The sequence below is a fragment of the Scomber scombrus genome, chromosome 14 (genome assembly GCF_963691925.1).
Source record: "Scomber scombrus chromosome 14, fScoSco1.1, whole genome shotgun sequence".
NCBI classification, from domain to species: Eukaryota; Metazoa; Chordata; class Actinopteri; order Scombriformes; family Scombridae; genus Scomber; species Scomber scombrus.
Window position 1 is genome coordinate 27,566,305 of NC_084983.1, and position 16,570 is coordinate 27,582,874.

Genomic DNA, 16,570 nt, shown 5'->3' on the forward strand with positions numbered 1-16,570 from the left:
CTCTACCTTCTTTTCGCCTCCTCGTACTTCAGACTCAGACGGACTTTCTCTGCCAGCTTGTTGGTGCTCGTCATGAACTTCAAAACACAGACGCACATAAATATATTAATACACTGACACATTTAAACATTTAATATAGTAGTAAAACTATTTCCTGTTTATATATACACACACACACATATATATATATATGAGGGTCAATGATGTGTTTTTGTTTCCATGTGGTTTAGTCAAATTTAACCCTCCTGTTGTCCTCGAGTCAAGGAAGGAAGGATGGAAGGAAGGAAGGAAGGAAGGAAGGAAGGAAGGAAGGAAGGAAGGAAGAAGGAAGGATGGAAGTAAGGCAGAAAAAAGGAGGGAAGGATGGAAGGGAGGAAAGAAGAAGGAAGGATGGAAGGAAGAAATAAGGAAGAGAGGAAGGAAGGACGGAGGAAAGAAGGAAGGAAGGTAGGAGGGAGGAAGGAAGGGAGGAAAGGAAGAGAGGAAGGAAAGAAGGACAGAGGAAAGAAGGCAGAGAGGAAGGAAAGGAATGGAGGAAGAAGGAAGGAAAGGGGGAAGGAAAGATGGAAGGAAGAAAGAAGGAAAGGAGGAAGGAAGGAAAGATGGAAGGGAGGAAGAAGGAAGAAAAGGAGGAAAGAAGGAAGAGAGGAAGGAAGGACGGAGGAAAGAAGGAAGGAAGGAAGTGAGGAAGGAAAGGAAGGAAGGAAAGAAGGACAGAGGAAAGAAGGAATGGAGGTGGATAAAATATGTAATATTTATCATTCTTTTGTGGTTACACCATTTGACATTTTCAGGAGCATTCAGTCTTACTTTTGGTAAAAAATGGTGCAAATGTCATTTCAAATGATATAAAACCAACAAAAATACTAAATGTACATTTTAACAAACCTGAATAAAGGAATATTTTATCTTATCACAGAGAAATTAAAGTATGAAGCTCAGAGTTATGGACTATTTTACTTTTAATACACAAACAGAAGAAGAAGAACTTCAGTAAAAGAGAAAAAGAAAAGAAACAAAAAGCTAAATTATGAATAAATAAACAAGATGAGGAATCTGGTCGGGTGAGTTTTGGTGTTTGTTTATCTTTGTCACTTTATGATAAAGCTGTAAAACAGTTTCTACCTGCTTGGCTACACTATAGTCTAGCTCTATCTCTAACGCTGTGTCCTCTCACCTCAGCGGGGATGTCCGTCTGCGAGCCGGCGTCGGAGTAGAGCCGAGGGATGGAGAGCTCGGAGTTGGCGAGCGACGGGCTGCTTCCCCAAAGCTCCTGCTGAGAACCCGAGTCCAGCTGGAACCCGTCCTTCAACACGGCCAGTTTCTGGATGAACGGAGACGAGAGAAAAACACAAACACAGAGAGAGGTTAGAAGAAGCACAGCGAGGATGACCTGCAGCTAGAAGATAAGATAAGATTAGATACAGTGGAAGAGAGTAGCAGCGTAAGGGTGAAAGTGATAAAATACAATACTATACACAGCAATTAATCTCTGTGTAAATAAACCAGGCGGGGAGTTCCGGTCCTCTGAAATGAGGCCAACGCAGAAGTAACTTAAACCTGCATTCTATCAAAAGGCCACCAGGGGGCGACCGTTTTGGTGTCAAAAGGACTTCCGTCTCTATACAAGTCAATGGAGAATTCACCAACTTCTCACTTGATTTCTAACCTCAGTAAACGTTTTCAAAATGTGTTTATGGTCTCAATCGCTAGTTTAAAGCCTTCTTCTATGCAGTATGATGTTCATTTGGGACATTTTGGCCTCCCTGATTTTATATGTGACGATAAAGCAGGGTATGCATTAGGGCGTGGCTACGTCGTGATTGACAGGTTGATTGGTTCACAGGTTCAGGAGGGCGCCTCATGCTCCTCCTGATGCCCATATAAGTAGAATCCGTGTTTTTATTTTTCCCAGCATGCACCTGACATTTTCAAGATGGCGCTGCTCAGATCCGAAACTATTCGCTTCCGAGCAGCAGTCCACTAACCAATGGGTGACGTCACGGATGTTACATATACAGTCTATGAAATAAACCTGCAATATATAAATGTGCAATATGCAGTTATAATCCTGAGATTATAAACATGTGTTCAATGTTCTTTTTACTGGGAACTGTGGGGCTGTGTTGGATTTAAAGGTTTAAGATGTGATAGTGACAGTAAGGCATCAGCTTATAGCACCTTACATCCTTACTACCAAACATCAGACTTTCACCTTTGCTCCCTGATATTTAATCTGATCATCCAGGAACTGAAGCTTTTGTTCTACTGACAACACAAACTCACACAGACAGAGAGGTTTTTTTTTCAGCGCATTCAAAGAACATCTGCAAAGTGACAAAAGCATGAAACGTAAAGAGAGTGAGAGAGAGAGAGAGAGAGAGACTGCCTCCTTTGTGTTTGCAGCGTGTTGCTCGTGATTTACAGCGATGCAGCAACACAAGAGATCCTTTTATCTTTACAGCTGCGGTGGAATCATCTTATACGACTCTGCGGTTCGCTCTGAAGCCGTCGGCTGGAATGCAAAGCTTATCTCCGCTGCTCAGATGTGGCAGAAAAATAACAAACCACCTCTACGATAACAACGGTGTTACATTAAACCTGCAGCGTACAACGTAGACGGTCACCAACACGTGTTTTTTTAAATGTACACTCCTGTTGTCCTTGAGTCAAGGAAGGAAGGAAGGAAGGAAGGAAGAAGGAAGGAAGGAAGGACGGAGGAAAGAAGGAAGGATGGAAGGAAGGAAGAAAGAAGGAAAGGAGGAAGGAAGGATGGGAGGGAGAAAGAAGGAAGGAAAGGAGGAGGGAAGGAAGGAAGGAAGGAAGGAAGGAAGGAAGGAAAGGAGGAAGGAAGGATGGAAGGACGGAAGAGAGGAAGGAAGGACGGAGGAAAGAAGGAAAAGAGGAAGGAAGGATAGAAGGGAGAAAGAAAGAAGGAAAGAAGGAGGTAAGGAAGGAAAGGAGGGAGTAAGAAGAAAGGAAGGAAGGTAGGAGGGAGGAAGGAAGGGAGGAAAGGAAAGGAAAAGAGAAAGGAAAGAAGGGAGTAAGTAAAGGAAGGAAGGAAGGAGGGGAGGAAGGAAGGAAGGAAGGAAGGAACAGTCAAAACAGACAGGCCGTCGGCTGGAATGCAAAGCTTATCTCCGCTGCTCAGATGTGGCAGAAAAATAACAAACCACCTCTACGATAACAACGGTGTTACATTAAACCTGTAGCGTACAACGTAGACGGTCACCAACACATGTGTTTTTTTAAATGTACACTCCTGTTGTCCTTGAGTCAAGGAAGGAAGGGAGGAAGAAGGAAGGAGGAAGGATGGAAAGGAGGATGGAAGGGAGGAAGAAAGAAGGAGGGAAGGAATGAAAGGAGGGAGGAAAGGAAAGAAGGAAGAGAGGAAGGAAAGGAAGGAAGGACGGAGGAAAGAAGGAAGGATGGAAGGAAGGAAGAAAGAAGGAAAGGAGGAAGGAAGGATGGGAGGGAGAAAGAAGGAAGGAAAGGAGGAGGGAAGGAAGGAAGGAAGGAAGGAAGGAAGGAAGGAAGGAAGGAAGGAAGGAAGGAAGGAAAGGAGGAAGGAAGGATGGAAGGACGGAAGAGAGGAAGGAAGGATGGAAGGACGGAAGAGAGGAAGGAAGGACGGAGGAAAGAAGGAAAGGAGGAAGGAAGGATGGAAGGGAGAAAGAAAGAAGGAAAGAAGGAGGTAAGGAAGGAAAGGAGGGAGTAAGAAGAAAGGAAGGAAGGTAGGAGGGAGGAAGGAAGGGAGGAAAGGAAAAGAGAAAGGAAAGAAGGGAGTAAGTAAAGGAAGGAAGGAAGGAGGGGAGGAAGGAAGGAAGGAAGGAAGGAAGGAAGGAAGGAAGGAAGGAAGGAAGGAAGGAAGGAAGGAAGGAAGGAAGGAAGGAAGGAACAGTCAAAACAGACAGGCCGTCGGCTGGAATGCAAAGCTTATATCCGCTGCTCAGATGTGGCAGAAAATAACAAACCACCTCTACGATAACAACGCTGTTACATTAAACCTGCAGCGTACAACGTAGTGAAGAGCCTCTGCACAGTTCACACAATGCTCGATCACGCCTGTTGCCACCAGATGTTTCTTTTAAATCTGGTGTCGGGTTTGACGTTCAGGTAAATGCACGAACGCAGACTTCCACTGAGCAAGCAGATAACGTCCGGTTAGCTCTCTGCGAACTGCATTAGATATTAAAATAACTTAAACCTGCAAATCTTCCAGACTCTCTTTGAACATTTTATGAAGTTTTTGGCTCAGTTCAGATTGTGAAAGTAAAGTTAAATACAACACAGAAGTATGCAAGAAGTAATAATACAATGCACATCTGTACTGCTCCACCTCAGCTGCAGTTAATAAACTACTGATTATCAACATGAAAAACAAGGCACTCATTACAGGTCATATTTTCCATTTTGCACATTATAAATCAGGGCAAGGGTTGCATGGTTTCCGCTATGTACATTTTGTCGGGGGCGGGCCCCCACGGCTTAATTATTGCCGCTATGCCTTCAGAATTGGCAGGCGTGTGGCGCACAGTATGTCTATGGATAGATTGTAAATCATTTCTCCCCTAAACTCATTCAGCCCAGTAGGCTGTGGGCTCTGATTGGACAACGTGCCGCCTAACCTGCGCGTGTTGTGTGTTTAATCATCATTCGTTCATAGAGACAGGTAATGCATTTTTCTTTGTGTGTGCACGGGTCGGGTCAGAGGCGGACTTAACATGGGCATAGGTTGACAATCGCCTGGGCCCCCCAAATACATAGAGGCCCTCTTGAAAAGTTGACTCTGCTACTCTGCTATTAAGTTTCATTCACTTTTAGAGTTGGATAATAATCAATTTTTAAATCCAAAAATATGTCTCAAACAAACAGTCCGCAGGCCAGAACCGGCCCACCAAGGGTTCCAATCAGGCCGACTGTGCGCCGCAAACACCAAAAGACAAAAAAAGATTGGTTTTCTATCGCTTCGCATTATGATGGCATATTAGTGCCATATATGTAAAATATATATATATATACACTGACCTCTCCCACATTATAAAGTCGCAAATTTACGAGAAAAAAAGTAGAAAAACTTTTATTCTGCAGTCACATCGCCTCACTCTGCAACACTGAAGAGACGTCGCTTGTGGTGCATTAAGCTGCCGTGGAAGAACTGATGTAATTGTACTTTTCAGATGGGTTTAACAATAAGGAGATACTTACCAGAGCGTTATAGACACCCATACTTAGAAAGGTTATAACATAAAAACACTGAGGCTCCACTGCTTGAACAGGACGACCACAGAGTTTATACATTTCACTGCTGCTTTAAATAAAATATGAAGTAAATACTTTTGACTCCTTCAGGTTTTTCTTCTTTAATTCCCTGACAGCACAGAAAACACCTCAGTCCTGTAGTTTCTCAGATTTGGGCATGACCAAAATATATGTGTATAATTCCCCAAATGGATGAAATAAACCTGTTATTTTTTGGTGTGATGCACCAACAATGTATCCACAGAGCCAGTACAGTCCAGACGGAGACAGCTACAGCTACGGCAGACTTTCAGCTATCAAACATTAAAAAGTAAAGCAAGAAGCTTACATGCAAATGACTAACAGCCACACACACACACACACACACACACACATGAAAAGAGGCATACAGAGGGAGCTGTCAGCTGCAGATAAGGAGGTGTGTGTGTGTGGGGGGGGGGGGGGGGGGGGTTGGGTTAGAGCAGAGAGGAGTCCACAGAGCAGATTATTTTTTTATTGCATGCTTTTTCCCTCCAAACTAATGTGAGCCAAACATATTTTAAATCTATGTGTATTTAAGGGAGAGTAACGCTGGATTATCATCTTAAAAGTTTGCTCGAAAATGGTCAACAGATAGAAAACGTGTTATTTATGATGTGTTTATGCAAATGTTACAGGTCTATTAAATATGAAGTTGAACATAACGAGGATTTATTTATTATATATTTATTTTCGTCTCCTTTTCAGACTTCCCTGCAGATTAGTCGACACTTCCTGCAAGACTCCAAGTCCCATCATGCAACTTTAATAACAAACCGCAGCCATAGCAACGGAGGAAATACGAGTGAGTTAACACTGAGCTGTGTGTCACACGTAATAAAAAGGATGGCGGATAAAAAACAGAGATATGAAACACCAGAGAGAGAGAGAGAGAGACAGACTCTCATTCATGCAAATAAACTGTCACTGAACTACAGAGATATAAAGAGAGAGAGATAGAGGGAGAGAGAAAGACGGAGAGAAAGAGAGGGAGAGAGAGAGAGAGAGAGAGAGAGAGAGGGAGAGAGGGAGAGAGAGAGAGGGAGAGAGAGAGGGAGAGAGAGAGACGGAGAGAGAGAGAGAGACAGAGAGAGAGGGAGAGAGAGAGAGAGAGAGAGAGAGAGAGAGAGAGAGAGAGACAGAGAGAGAGAGAGAGAGAGAGAGAGAGAGAGGGAGAGAAACACATCTGACAGACAGGAATTTAACAAGCTTGTTAAAATCCTCCGAGCTTCATTAAAGTTAAACAGCAGCAGTTAAGATCTATAAAAGTCTGAGCTGCTACCTGACGTTAAAATAGAGAGTTACATCTTTAATGGAGACTGGATCAGCAGCATGGATGGATGGATGGATGGAAGGAAGGAAGGAAGGAAGGAAGGAAGGAAGGAAGGAAGGAAGGAAGGAAGGAAGGAAGGAAGGAAGGAAGGAAATCGATGGAATGAAGGAAGTAAGAAAGGAAGGAAGGATGGAAAGAAGGAAGGAAGGAAGGAAGGAAGGATGGAAAGAAGGAAGGAAGGAAGGAAGGAAGGAAGGAAGGATGGAAGGAAGGAAGGAAGGAAGGAAAAATCGATGGAATGAAGGAAGTAAGAAAGGAAGGAAGGATGGAAAGAAGGAAGGAAGGAAGGAAGGAAGGAAGGATGGAAAGAAGGAAGGAAGGAAGGAAGGAAGGAAGGAAGGAAGGAAGGAAGGAAGGAAGGAAGGAAGGAAGGAAGGAAGGAAGGAAGGAAGGAAGGAAGGAAGGAAGGATGGAAGGAAGGAAAATAACACAGGAAAGAAAAATCGATGGAATGAAAGAAGGAAGGAAAGATGACGGGCCTGTTCTGGCCCACAGGCCGCATGTTTAACCCCCCTGTTGTCTTTCACTCTGCTTCTTTAACTTTTTATTTCTTTGCTTTCTGTTTTCACTTCTACAGAAACAAACTTCATCTCAAAGTGAATCTCACAAACAGCTGGTTGACGAGGACACTAAACCACCACCTGCCTCCCTGCAGCATCGACTCCTCCGACTCACTAAATCTTTTTATTTTGTGCACTCTGCAGTTTTTTTAGTGCACGGCAGCGTTTAGTGTTTTAAACTTCTCCCGAGAGTCATCCGACGCCTCCTTCATCTCCTCCCCTGTTGTTCATTTTCTATTCTTTCACTTCATCGCAAATCACTTTCCTCTCACAGACGGGTTTTTATTATTAACAGTGCTGCAAAGTCGATCCCTGCGATGGAGAATACAGTTTAAATATATATATATATAAAGTAAAATAGAAGCAGCACGTCTGCCAGGTTGCAGGAACAAGTCAATGTAGCTCAGGTAAGAAACCAAACAAGCATTTTTCTACACAGTAAAAACAATTAAGGCTGAAAAATTGTGGGAAAAATATCAAATTCTCCATTATTTTGACTGATATTGCAATGGCAGAAACTGAATTTCACTGTACTGTACATCATTATTCTCATTCTCACTGAAAAACACATTAACTCTTTGTAGATCACACCAATAAAGTGCTATTTAAATAATCATGTCTTTGCTTTTCCTTCCTCTTTGAGATCATGACAACATAAAACATGGATTTTTCCTCATTGAGCCTAAATGTGATGTTTTACACACCTCTACAGACCTCATTTGTTCTAAACTTTTTATTAAAAACATGTTAGAGACTCATTCTAGAACAACCTGTATCTATAGCAACCATAGAACAACCTGTATCTATAGCAACCATAACACAACCTGTATCTATAGCAACCATAGAACAACCTGTATCTATAGCAACCATAGAACAACCTGTATCTATAGCAACCATAGAACAACCTGTATCTATAGCAACCATAGAACAACCTGTATCTATAGCAACCATAGAACAACCTGTATCTATAGCAGCCATAGAACAACCTGTATCTATAGCAACCATAACACAACCTGATGGTCTGTCTGTGCATTACATACCTCATACAAGTGGTAAAGATTAACCTAAAAGTTAAATGGGTTCAATAGATTTTAGTTTTTGAACAGATATCATGAAACACAGTGACTTCTTTCTTTCTTTCTTTCTTTCTTTTAAACATGTAAACACCTCGCTGTGATTTCTAACTTGTTGCACGCGGCTTCGTCTGGCATCAGATGTCAGCGATTTGTCTCCTTTGACTTTCTTCTTTTGTTCATGGAGGAGTTGATACAGGAGCTGATCAACTTCAGCAGCCTCTAAATAAAAGCTACTCTGGTTTTAAATGTCCAACAAACTTTACATTTAACTATTTAACTATTTTATCTGGTGGACAAGATTTGTTTTGATAAGTAAGAGAGAGGAGAAACTGATATTTATGCACCTAAATGGACTAAATTTGATACTTTATTCAACACATGATGGGTACAAGTCTAATTATACTGGTGATAATGTGACTTCACCAATAAACTGACAGTCATGCAATGCTTTGATGCTAATTAGAAGTTAAAGATGATTAAAAACACTCTGCTTTGACTTATCATTTGTGTCTTGTATGTTTTTTTTTCCACAGAAAAAGTTTAATTCATCCCTTTAACTCTCACATAATTTTCATATTCTGACTCATCACAGTATTTCCTCTCATAATTAGTCTCTGTAACAACCTTCTGAAGCACAAATCATTCATAAATAACCTTAATCAGTCATAAATAAACATGATTTATCCTTAATGAAGCAGAGAGAGTTTATTCTTTAGTTTTTATGATTAAAAAAACGATATAAAAAAACACTTTATTCTGCTCCAATGTTATATAAAACATGAGAACCATTTAAATAAATTATATTAAATGTGAAGATTGAACATTTTTTAAATTCTGGATGAATATAGGCCAAATTTATTTCCTTTTTTAGTATATTCTGGGTAATATTAGGGGAAGAAAAAGGTATTTTTTAAACTCTCTGATGTAAAAAATGGGTCAAATTTGAGCCTGAACAGTATGTAAAGAGTTAAAAACCTTAAAATGATCTAAATCATCACATTTGTACGAGATGCAAACTGGCTTCTGCTCCTAAATACACAAGTTAAACTCAGATTAAAAGGTGAGATCAGAGAAACTTTGGAGGAGGACTTTAACCAAAATGTTCTCTGACACTGCAATAAATACTTAATGGAGAGTCAAGTTAGGTTAAGAATTAAATTTAAAGTGATATCAAGCTTAAAAAGTAGAGTCTGGTAGAGCAGAGATGTCACACTCATTTTCATTTAAGGGTCACAAATATACAACTCAATCTGACCTCATGTGGGCCGGATTATTAAAACGATGGAAGGAAGGAAGGAAGGAAGGAAGGAAGGAAGGAAGGAAGGAAGGAAGGAAGGGAGGAAGGAAGGAAGGAAAGATGGATGGATGGAAGGACAAAAGGAAGGAAGGAAGGAAGGAAGGAAAGAAGGAAGGAAGGAAGGAAGGAAGGAGGGAAGGAAGGGAGGAAGGACAGAAGGAAGGAAAGGGGAAGGAAGGACAGAAGGAAGGAAAGAAGGAAGGAACTGAGGGAGGAAGGAAGGAAGGAAGGAAGGAAGGAAGGAAGGAAGGAAGGAAGGAAGGAAGGACGGAAGGAAGGGAGGAAGGACAGAAGGAAGGAAAGGGGAAGGAAGGACAGAAGGAAGGAAAGAAGGAAGGAACTGAGGGAGGAAGGAAGGAAGGAAGGAAGGAAGGAAGGAAGGAAGGACGGAAGGACGGAAGGAAGGACAGAAGGACAGAAGGAAGGAAGGAAAGAAGGAAGGAAGGAAGGAAGGAAGGAATGAAAGATGGTTGGATGGATAGAAGGAAGGATGGAAGGAAGGAAAGCAGGAAGGAAGGACAGAAGGAAGAAAGGGAGGAAGGACAGAAGGAAGAAAGGGAAGAAGGAAGGATGGATGGATGGATGGATGAAAGGGAGGAAGGACAGAAGGAAGGAATGGAGGAAGGACAGAAGGAAGGAAGGGAGGAAGGACAGAAGGAAGGAATGGAGGAAGGACAGAAGGAAGGAAGGACAGAAGGACGAAAGGAAGGAACCACAGAAGGAATGAAAGAAGGAAGGAAAAGAACACAGGAAGGACAGAAGGAATAAAGGAAGGAACCACAGAAGGAATGAAAGAAGGAAGGAAAAGAACACAAGAAGGAAAGTGGGCCGGATTGGACCCCTCTGCGGGCCGCTTCTGGCCCACAGGCCGCACATTTAACCCCCCTGAACCCCCTTTCACTCTGATGGTTTAACTTATTTTTACCTGCATGAGCTCCTGCTTCTCTTTCTCTCCGGTGCTGATGGCGTCTCTGATGGAACGAACCTCACTGAGGATCGCCTGAGCTTCCTGCAGCTTAAAGCCATACGGACAGCTGGACACCTTCTGGTCAATCCTGAGAGAGAGAGAGGGATGGAGGGATGGAGAGGGAGGGAGAGAGAGAGGGAGGCAGGGAGGGAGAGAGAGAGAGAGGGATGGATGGAGGGAGGGAGAGAGAGAGTGATGGAGAGAGAGAGAGAGGAAGAGAGAGAGAGGGAGAGAGAGAGGGAGAGAGAGAGAGAGAGAGAGAGAGAGGGAGGGATGGAGAGAGAGAGAGAGGAAGAGAGAGAGAGAGAGGGAGGGAGGGAGAGCGAGAGGGAGAGAAAGAGAGAGAGAGATAGAGAGAGAGAGAGGGAGAGAGAGAAAGAAAGAGAGGGAGAGAGATAGAGAGAGAGAGAGAGAGAATAGAGAGAGGAAGAGAGGGAGAGAGGGAGAGAGAGAGGGAGGGAGAGAGAGAGAGAGGGAATAGAGAGAAAGAGAGGGAGGGAGAGAGAGAGAGAGGGAGGGAGAGAGAACAGGATTTAAAACAATGTCATGATGCTTTCTGAGGTCTGTTGCATCATCATCATCATCATCATCATCATCATCATCATCTCTGTCAGCTGTTCGCTGCAGGAATGAAAACAACAATCATCAGTTTTTAATTAGCAGCTTTTTGTTTTTGTTGTTGTTTTTTTTCCCGTGGTTAACAGAGAGAACTGGGTCAGCTGTGCTACGTGCTCCACAGCCGACACTGTGACTCATATTCACAGCTTTCACTCGTCGATGATGATGATTATGAGTGATGATGAGTGAAAGCTACTCGGAGAGCAGGACCTTTGTGTCGTCCTCCCGGGTCAAATTGACCCCGTCTGTTTTGACTGTTCCTTCTTTCCTTCCTTCCTTCCTTCCCTCCCTCCCTCCTTCTCTCTTTCTTTCCTTCCTCTTTCTCTCCTCCCATCCTTCTTTCCTCCCTCCCTCCTACCTTCCTTCCTCCCTTCTTTCCTTTCCTCCCTCCTTTCCTTCCGTCTTCCTTCCTCCCTCCTTTCCTTCCGTCTTCCTTCCTCCCTCTCTCCTTTCCTTCCTTCTTCCTTCCTCCCTCCTTTCCTTCCGTCTTCCTTCCTCCCTCCTTTCCTTCCATCTTCCTTCCTCCCTCCTTTCCTTCCTTTTTCCTCCCTTCCTTCCTTGACTCGAGGACAACAGGAGGGTTAAAAACTGAGGCTGAGTGAGTTTCATGAGTAAAGATAGTTGGATAGTTTTGCTGTCAGATTTAAATCATGACTTTTATATTAAAACATAACTTCAAAGCTTTTAAGTTAATCTGTGTTTTGTCTTGTGTATGTAATAAACACATAAAATCAGGGAGGCCAAAATGTCCCAAATGAACATCATACTGCATTGAAGAAGGCTTTAAACTAGCGATTGAGACCATAAACACATTTTGAAAACGTTTACTGAGGTTAGAAATCAAGTGAGAAGTTGGTGAATTCTCCATTGACTTGTATAGAGACGGAAGTCCTTTTGACACCAAAACGGTCGCCCCCTGGTGGCCTTTTGATAGAATGCAGTTTTAAGTTACTTCCGCGTTGGCCTCATTTCAGAGGACCGGAACTCCCTGCCTGGTTTTTAGCAAGTGTCCAAATGGGTTTTGGCTCTGTTCACACTGGGCCACATTAATGACCAATCTGACAGGTTGCTGTGGCAACGTCGTCAGATCGGAGGCGTCATCTAGCGTGTATTGTGTGTCATATAATTGCGACAGCAACAACTACAAAAAACCTCGAGCTTTGCTTGAACGGAGCCATCTCCCCAAAGATTAATGAAGAATTAGGTTTGGTCCTCTGTCCAAGGCCTGGTGTTTTAACGTCCTCCATTGCCTCCATTGATATCAGCTAGCAACAACAACTGGAATAAGCCTCCATTGATATCAGCTAGCAACAACAACTGGAATAAGCCTCCATTGATATCAGCTAGCAACAACAACTGGAATAAGCCTCCATTGATATCAGCTAGCAACAACAACTGGAATAAGCCTCCATTGATATCAGCTAGCAACAACAACTGGAATAAGCCTCCATTGATATCAGCTAGCAACAACAACTGGAATAAGCGGGTCTGGTGTCGCATAGAGTGACGTAGCGTAGAGACGTAGAAAGACGTCACGGACAGTCAAAACCGATGTGAGTGTTTTAAGCTGTTCAGACTCAGACACATCTGTCCACATGAAATTTGAATCTACCTCCCAAAGGTGGTTTCCATCTGGTTTGCAAAAATCTGATTTCATGTGATTTATGACTGTTCAGACTTCATAAGAGCATCTGGTTCCAATCTAGATTGGCTAAAAATCGGATTTTGGCTTACAGTCTGAACGCAGTTTCTATAGTGTGCGCTCTTGCTCGCTCGCTTCAGATTCTGGGAGATTTTATATATATTGTATATAATTTGCGGGCGTCAGGGAGCCGCTATCAATATGCGGGAGACTCTCGAAACTTCCGGGAGAGTTGGGATGTCTGCACTAAAGCAATAACTAGCGCTATAACTAAAGCTATGGGGGTATGTGTAGCACCAGAGATGTTACTGTTAGGATACAGTTAAGACACTTAATTGTTCAGTTGACTGCTGAAACAAGTTATATTGCTAATAAATTAGTGTTGAACATTGCAAACAACTGATGGAGATTATATCACTCATGACTAGTCTAAAAATGGCATCTGGACCCAACAATATAAAGGAGAAGCATATCATAGATTTAAAAGAATTGATGAATCTACAGTGTGCGGACAGATTTGGCTCTTTGGTGCAACACCTGGTTTTAAACTACACAACTTTTTAAGAGGTGGCGGCTGAGAAGAAGAGACAGTAACAGCAGCAGCAGTAACAGTAACAGCAGCTCTGTAAGCCCCGTCATCAGCAAGTCATGCATGCATCAGAATAACAGGTCCTTCCACATTCTTCAGAGAGGGAAGAGGAGGAGGAGGAGGAGGGAGGGAGGCTCGGACAGAGAGAGAGAGAGAGAGAGAGAGAGAGAGAGAGAGAGAGAAACAAGGCCCAGAGAGAGAGAATGAGGAAGTGAAGGAGGGAGGGAGGGAGGGAGTGTGAGAGGCACTTGTCTGTAACAGGCAGAGAGAACAAATAATCCTCTCTAAATCCTTCTCAAACATGGATTTAGGCTGAGTGAAAAACCGCAATATGAACCTTTTTTTTTATTTTTATAATTAAAACAACAACGAGCGCGGAGACGTTTAACAGATACGTGATCTAAAGAGACAAAGACAGTTTTATTGTTGTATATTATAAATACATAAAGTGAGTCTTTGTTGGAGCTTCATCTGATATAAATCTAAAGGCTGCGGGAGTCTAATCTCACACCTATATTTGGGGCCGATATTGATTTAAGAGTCTTAAAAACAAAAAGCAAGTAACAACAGATGAGAGAGGACATAAAAACTGCAGGAGAAAACAACTGTTATCATTAATATTTCAGCAGCAGCTTTCTAATCCTCTTCATATCGGTTCATCCTTCTGTACATGTGAGCGGTGGATCGTCTCCCTTTCTGTCCCAATTTTAAGTTTCGTAGTCGCACACCCACCTAACTTCCTGCACTATCAACAGCCCCCCCCCCCCCCCCCCCCTTATCAACTAAATATTCTCCAGCGTATTAAACACTGCATCCACAAAATTAGTAGAAACCCATTAAAGGAGAGGTACCTATAACTTTGTGTCAACACCGTCAGATGAAGAGTCACGCGGAAATGAAAGAAAGAAAGAAGGAAGGAAGGAAGGAAGGAAGGAAGGAAGGAAAAGAAGACAGAAAGGAAAGATAGGGAAAGAAGGGAGGACAGTAGAAAGAAAGAAAGAAAGAAAGAAAGAAAGAAAGAAAGAAAGAAAGAAAGAAAGAAAGAAAGAAAGAAAGAAAGAAAGCAAACCGTAGGGGAGGAAAAGAAGATAGGAAAGAAGGAAGGATGGAAGGAAAAAAGAAGGAAGGATGGAAGGAAATAAAGAAGGAAGGATGGAAAGACAGGGAAAAAGGGAGGAAGGTAGAAAGAAAGAAAAAACTAAACAAAGAAAGAAAGGAAAGATGGAAGGAAGGAAGGAAGGAAGAAGGAAAGGAAAAGGAGATAGGAAGAAAAGATGGAAGGAAGAAAGGAAGGACAGTGTCCAACTTCCCACACTATCAACAGGGCCCCCCCCCCTATCAACCAACTATTCTCCCGGCGTATTAAACACCGCACATCCACAAAATTAGGGGAAACCCAATAAAGAAGAAGTTAAGATACAAGCATATAATTTCAAACATCACATTAACTATCTCTAACTTATCCGCCGCATCAAGAAAGCGTTTAGTTGCCTTTTTCTGTCCCAGATTGATTTTGGAGAAAACCATTTACAGGTTTGCCTCCAAAACTTAAGATACATCACTAACTCTGCTCTTTATACAGCTTGGTTGGATGGTCGTCTCTCACTTTGCACAGACTACAGCATTGGTATATCTTGCTCTACAAAGTGATCTCAGTTCCCTTCGTACCTTTAACAGAGCACTCACAACCTCAGGTCCCACATTCAGTCCGAAACATTTGCAAAGCGTGACAAACTCCCACGGGACGGCAAAAAGGCAGTTTATTGTGCTTGATGACCAGCCCCTGTCTGTGGTGAGTAATGTCGGGTTTAAATGCTTAATTGAGCACCTCGAGCCTCGCTACATTATGCCTAGCCGCCACTACATTATTGACAAAACAATACCCCTGTTTGAGTAATATCACTTGATCAAGCCTTTTCTAACATCCCACGTTTCGATTCATGCTGATATCGGTATCGGATCAATATCGGTATCGGCCAATACCCAAGGCTGCAATATCGGTATCGTATCGGAAATGAAAAAGTTGTATCGGGACACCCCTACTTAGTATCGTATTAATCATCTTGTGACCCTTCTGATTGATGGTGCAAACCCCTTAGTGAGGGTCTAGACTCACAGGTTGAGAAGCACCCGCCTAAAATATTATTGTGTGCTTCAAAAATGTGCTTTAAAAGTAACTAAAACATGAAAAACAGCCTGAGGCCACAAGCATATGGGTCAATAACAGTGTTTGGGTTAAGGTTTCCATGTTTGAAAATAAACGTATGAATATCTTGCACACCATTTGACATTTTCAGTAGAGTTCAGTCTTACTTTTGGTTTAAAAAAATGGTGCAAAATGTCATTTCAAAAGATATAAAACCAACAAAAATACTAAATGTAGATTTTAACAAACACTGACGCTGCTTTTAAGATAATTTTTTTAAAGATATATTTGCATGTGCTCATCTTGCCGACCCTTATTTATCCCTGACTCATACAGTACAGGTGTCCGCATACTTTTGTCCACACAGCGTAGCTCTAATCACAAGATAAACATGTCGTCTCTCTTTACATGAGAACACAAACCATAAAAAACACTCTGCTGTTGCCGCTGCGGCGTTTACTGAAATCTTATCAGGAGGCTGAGTGCTCGGCTGCATTCCTGTCTAAAGCCTATTTGTATTTCTGCAAACGGCGATTGGTTGTCGAAATGCCGTCTGATGACTGTAACAGGAGAGGAAAGTGGCGGAAGGAATGCCGTCCGACCGCTCTGCCTTCAAGCTACTCTTTAAAAACCCTCCTGACACCGTGAGACAAGACAAACACACACTAGACATTCCTGTTCAATGTAGACAACGACAACAACACCGGCGAAACGTGAGAAATTGTTGAGGGTTGAATTTGGAAAAAAAACAACCAAAACAAAATCAGATAAGACGGTTTCAAATCCACATTCCTGACTGATGGCTTCTCTGGTGCACCTTGCATTATTTTAAAGGAGGAGCTTTCCCTCTCTTTTGTATTCAGAGGTTGTAGAAGTAGGTCAGATAGACAAGAGTCGGAGTTTCCCCTCTGTTGAGGTTTATAGGAGGTGTTATAGTGTTTTAATGGTCGGATGGTATGTGTGATAATGCCGAAGCTGCTGCAGTGATAAGCAGATGTATTGAGAAAAAAAAGGGGGCAAATTCCAACAAGTGGAAACAAATAGTAGATGTCGTCTCGGCTC

At 42.4% G+C, this 16,570-nt stretch overlaps 2 protein-coding genes across 3 annotated transcripts in view; both read right to left on the bottom strand.

The window, feature by feature from the left end:
- The window catches only part of rars1 (arginyl-tRNA synthetase 1), a 101,954-nt gene that overhangs the window by 50,649 nt on the left and 34,735 nt on the right, over nucleotides 1-16,570 (bottom strand). The window lies entirely within an intron of this gene.
- wwc1 (WW and C2 domain containing 1) overlaps nucleotides 1-16,570 on the bottom strand; it is a gene marked incomplete in the record, with an annotated part of 53,454 nt that overhangs the window by 8,479 nt on the left and 28,405 nt on the right. The window contains 3 exon segments of the mRNA XM_062433275.1: nucleotides 7-77; nucleotides 1,178-1,324; nucleotides 10,472-10,601. Of these exon segments, the coding sequence (XP_062289259.1) occupies nucleotides 7-77; nucleotides 1,178-1,324; nucleotides 10,472-10,601 (348 nt within the window).